We start from the raw sequence: 5,607 nt of genomic DNA on the forward strand, positions 1-5,607 counted from the left end.
TAGTGCACCTATACATCTGACAAGTGTATTAGGTGTGTTGGGGACACAAGAGACTTCTTGTATCTTAATTGCAGGGTTGCTTGAGAGGGATATCTTTGACCTTTACCTCCCTGAGTTCGATAAAACTTGGGTGATCCACTTAAGGGAAACTTGCTGCTGTTCTACAAACCTCTGCTCTTGGAGGCCTAACACTGTCTACATGAATAGAAGCGTGCGTAGACATTAGTAAGCCTCTTGTATAACTAGCTTGTTGATTAAATAGATGATCATAGTTTCATGATCATGAACATTGGATGTTATTAATAACAAGGTTATGTCATTAGATGAATGATATAATGGACACACCCAATTAAGCGTAGCATAAGATCACATCATTAAGTTCAATTTGCTATAAGCTTTCGATACATAGTTACCTAGTCCTTCGACCATGAGATCATGTAAATCACTTATACCGTAAGGGTACTTTGATTACATCAAACACCACTGCATAGATGGGTGGTTATAAAGGTGGGATTAAGTATTCGAAAAGTATGAGTTGATGCATATGGATCAAGAGTGGGATTTGTCCATCCCGATGACGGATAGATATACTCTGGGCCCTCTCGGTGGAATGTCGTCTGATTAGCTTGCAAGCATGTTAATAGTTCACAAGAGATGATATACCACGGTACGAGTAAAGAGTACCGGGTCCCGAGAGTCCTGCACGGATTCGACTACGTTACAACAAGATCTAATCTATCCTTCCTTATTCGACATCTCCTTTCCGTGTCCATCAAGAATCTGTCTCCTGCTAGCTTTCCACTGCTGCAACCGACGTATTGGCCTATCTTGGACTGCGGTGATTCTCATGGGCCCTTTGTTGGGCCCGAGAAAGTAGACCAATGTCGGATACCCGAAGGGTAATGTCCACATCAGCGCTTTTTTACTACGCGCGCGTTAAATTAGCGGTTTTTACCGGGCGTCGGTTAGTGCGTCTATTGGAGATGCTCTTAGCATGTTGCTCTTCTCTCCACGTCTGATTGTCATCTAAGTGCCGAATTGACATTACATGTTGTTGCATGTTATTAATTATGTTACTTTCACTACTATGTGATGTCACTATGTTGCATCATATTGCTCCATGGTGGTTGATCGTGCCACGGTTAGCGGGTGTCACATTGTGGATCCCACCATATGAGCGTTGTTGCTCTCTTCCGCCCGAGGTGGTGAGATGCATGCGTAGTGCCGAAGGTCCAGTCTCACAAAATTATAACTTTATTGATTCAAATAATTCAAATATCAGGTATGATCATGTGAAAGAAAGAACATACACACATGCCAAATCACCCGTATACAAGAAACAAGTAAAAGTAGGGAATAGAAGAAGCAAACGAAATCTCTCGATTGATAGATAGCACGTAGCAGTGTATGCACTACTGCTTGTAGCTGATTTGCTAGTGGATGCACTGGAAGTCTTCCGGGCATATCTTTCCGCAGTTGTTGAGGATGAGGCTAAGGTCGATGGGGAGATTGAGGTGGATTCCGAGAACGTTGGCCTTGATGGCGGTGCAGAGGCAGACGGCGGCGTCCAGGTCGACGAGCCCGTCAAGGAGCGAGCAGCAGGGCTCGGTGGGGGGCACGCCGATCTTGGCCTTCACCAGGCCCAGCACGTTGGCGCACACGTGCAGCTTGAGCGCGTTCTGGGGGCACGAGCCATGGCGGGGCACCGGAACCGGCGCTGGTGGCGGAGGGCAGTAGGTGGCGCTGGCTACGGCCACCAAAGCAAGGAGGAGAAGGACTCTCGGTGCCATTGCCATTACGTGTGTTCTTGTGCTGGTGGTGTGTGCTTGAGTTTTCTGGTGCGCCAGTGTGTCTGCATGGAGAGTCGTATTTGTAGTGAGGCCTTGATTCTCGGCAGATGAAATTCTACAAGTCCGTGAAGGCAGCATGTGATTTTCCAAGCTGGCGTTTGTCTAGTCCTCTGGTTCATTTGCGCCATCGATTTGGATGTGCGTGCATCCATGAATGCATATGGTTTGTTAGTTTATAGTCTACTTGCATATATTCGATTTCTTAGCTTACTCATATATCAGGAGTAGTGTTTCATGCATATGACACTAGTTTATGTTAGAGTATCTTCAACAGGCGTGCTATAATAACCGTTGTATGCAGTGCGCGGAGACGAATTTGCTCCTCAGCAGGCGCGCTATCCGTGACGGCGCTGTAAAAAATTTGGTGCGTGCTGCGTTTTGCCCTATCCTGGGCGCCATATGTGACGCGTCAGCTGCAGCGCGCGGCATCTTTTCGCACACGCGCGAAGCTCCAACTGCAGGAAAAGTCACCCCACGCCTGCACCCTCTATTTCCCCACCCGTGCCGCCGCGCGATTTTGCCGGCGCCGGTCGATTTCGCCGCCTCAACGTAGATCCGCCTCCCCCGCACCTACTCCCAGCAGTTTCGAGCGCTCCGCCGCTCTGTACTGAGCCACCGTCGTCACCGATGGGCACAAAGCTGGCGCTTCCGACGGCACCTTGTCTTCCTCCTCTTGCTAGCGGCGCGCTCGAGGAGCGTCCATGTCGTCGTCGAGCGTAGTTTCAACCTGGCGCAGCCAAGATGCTCGCCGGTTTGCTCACAAGGTATGCGCCTCCACCGGGCCACCAACATTATTTTCTCGATTTTTTTCGCTAAAAGCTAGTAGTAGTAAGTCATTTCATATGTATATTTGTAGAGTTCATCATACAATTCATCGGACGATGAGTACGACATAGAGGAAGAAGAGAATATATCCATACTATTAGCATACCGCGCCATTAAGAAGTCAAAAATAGGTGGATCGGTGTTCGGTAGACAGAAGTTGTGCAGAGAAAGGATTGAAGGGCACGAGAAGTTGATGCGGTCGTATTTCAATGAAAAACATATATTTCCCGAAAGCTATTTTTGGCGGCGTTTTCGGATGAGCATCAACTTGTGGTGACCAAGTATGATCGATTCTTTGAGCAACGAAGAAACGCTGTCGGGGAACTTGTGTTGGAGATATGCCCACGAGGCAATAATAAAGTGGTTATTATATATCTTTGTGTTTATGATAAATGTTTGCATACCATGCTATAATTGTATTAACCGAAACATTGATACATGTGTGTTATGTGAACAACAAGGAGTCCCTAGTAAGTGATACGTCTCAAACGTATCTATAATTTCTTATGTTCCATGCTAGTTTTATGACAATACTCACATGTTTTATATACACTTTATATCATTTTTATGCATTTTCCGGTACTAACCTATTAACAAGATGCCGAAGCGCGAGTTCCTGTTTTCTGTTGTTTTTTGTTTCAGAAATTCTACACAGGAAATATTCTCGGAATTGGATCCCACGAAGACAGAAGTCAATATTTTGCCAAGACGGACCCAGGGAGCCAGAGAGGGGCCAAGGGGCCCCCACACCATACCTAGGCGTGGGCCCACCCCTGGCAGCGCCACCAGGTGGGGAGGGCACCCTGGTGCCCCTCCGAGGCCGCCTTTTCGCCTATATAATCCTTCCGTCGCGAAAACCCTATTACGGAGAGTCATATTCCAAGAAGAGTTCCGAAGCCGCCGCCATCACGAAGACAAGTTTCGGGAACAGAAGTCTCTGTTCCGGCACGCTGCCGGGACGGGGAATTGCCCCCGGAGTCATCTCCATCGACACCACCGCCATCTTCATCGTTGTTGCTGTCTCCCGTGATGAGGAGGGAGTAGTTCTCCCCCGAGGCTGAGGGCTCTACCGGTAGCTATGTGGTTCATCTCTCTCTCCCATGGTGTGATCTTTATGTGATCATGAGCTTTGTAATCTTGTTAAATATGTAGATGTTACACTCTTGTCTATTAGGCACTCTAGAGGTTAGTTTAATATGAACTCCGGAGTTACTCTCCACGGTGTGACGGTGACAGTGTGCGCATCGTGTGTGATTCCTTTATGACGTTGTGGAGCTTGTTTACTCCGGCTTGAGGTGTGCTCTTGTAGCCCTACACAATATTTTAACGGTCTTGATAACCCACAAGTATAGGGGATCGCAGCAGTCTTCGCGGGTAGTAAAACCCAATTTATTGATTCGACACAAGGGGAGACAAAGAATACTTGAAAGCCTTAACAGCAGAGTTGTCAATTCAGCTGCACCTGGAAACAGACTTGCTCGCAGGAGTTTATCAGTAGTAACAGTTTTATAGCAGTAGCAGTAGTAAAATAACAGCAGCAGAGTAACAGAGACAGCAGTAGTGATTATAGTAAATAGCAGAATTAAAATACTGTAGGCACGGGGACAGATAACGGGTGTTTCATGGATGAGAGAAACTCATGTAACAATCAAGCAGGGCATTTGCAGATAATAATAAAACGGTGTCTAAGTACAAAGCAATCAATAGGCATGTGTTCCAATTATAGTCGTACGTGCTCGCAATGAGAAACTTGCACAACATCTTTTGTCCTACCAGCCGGTGGCAGCCGGGCCTCAAGGGAATCTACTTGGATATTAAGGTACTCCTTTTAATAGAGCACCGGAGCAAAGCATTAACACTCCGTGAACACATGTGATCCTCACATCACTACCATCCCCTCCGGTTGTCCCGATTTCGTCACTTCGGGGCCATTGGTTCCGGACGAGCGACATGTGTATACAACTTGCGGGTAAGACCATAAACAATGAATATCATGATGAAATAATAACATGTTCAGATCTGAGATCATGTCACTCGGGCCCTAGTGACAAGCATTAAGCATAACAAGTTGCAACAATATCATCAAAGTACCAATTACGGACACTAGGCACTATGCCCTAACAATCTTACACTATTACATGACCAATCTCATCCAATCCCTACCATCCCCTTCAGCCTACAGCGGGGTAATTACTCACACATGGATGGGGGAAACATGGCTGGTCGATGGAGAGGCGTCGGTGGTGATGATGGCGATGATCTCCTCCAATTCCCCGTCCCGGCGGAGTGCCAGAACGGAGACTTCTGGCTCCCGAGACGGAGTTTCGCGATGTGGCGGCGTTCTGGAGGGTTTCTGGTGACTTCGACTTCTCCCCTTGCGTTTTTAGGTCGAGGGCGTTAAGTAGTCCGAAGGAGGGCGTCGGAGGCCTGCCGAGGGGGCCACACGCTAGGGCCGCGCGCCCCCTCTGGGCCGCGCCGCCTAGGGTGTGGGGCCCTCGGGCCTCCACCTGACTTGCCCTTCGGCTCCGTGAGTCTTCCGGAAAAATAGGACCTTTCGTATAAATTCCGAGGATTTTTCCGAAAGTTGGATTTCTGCACAAAAACGAGACACCGAACGGTTCTGCGCGATAACGGCGTTAGTCCATGTTAGTTGCATCCAAAATACACAAATTAGAGGCAAAACAATAGCAAAAGTGTTCGGGAAAGTAGATACGTTTTGGACGTATCAACTCCCCCAAGCTTAGCTTATTGCTTGTCCCCAAGCAATTCAGTTAACAACTGAGCGATAAAAGAACTTTCACGAACACATTTGTTCATATGATGTAAATATTCTCATGCTATGGCTAACACTTAGGCAGTTCATAATAAGACACATGCAAATAAGATTATCTAATAGCTATATCAATCATGGAAAGGTACCAACAATTAATAA

General features: G+C 47.2%; 1 protein-coding gene across 1 annotated transcript; it reads right to left on the minus strand.

The window, feature by feature from the left end:
• Window positions 1-1,433: 1,433 nt before the first annotated feature.
• Window positions 1,434-1,796, minus strand: LOC124649230 (cortical cell-delineating protein-like). Its single transcript, XM_047188883.1, has one exon. It carries the CDS (start codon window positions 1,794-1,796, stop codon window positions 1,434-1,436), a length of 363 nt encoding a protein of 120 aa, XP_047044839.1.
• Window positions 1,797-5,607: the final 3,811 nt, after the last annotated feature.

The sequence above is a fragment of the Lolium rigidum genome, chromosome 4 (assembly GCF_022539505.1).
Source record: "Lolium rigidum isolate FL_2022 chromosome 4, APGP_CSIRO_Lrig_0.1, whole genome shotgun sequence".
In the NCBI taxonomy this organism is placed as follows: Eukaryota; Viridiplantae; Streptophyta; class Magnoliopsida; order Poales; family Poaceae; genus Lolium; species Lolium rigidum.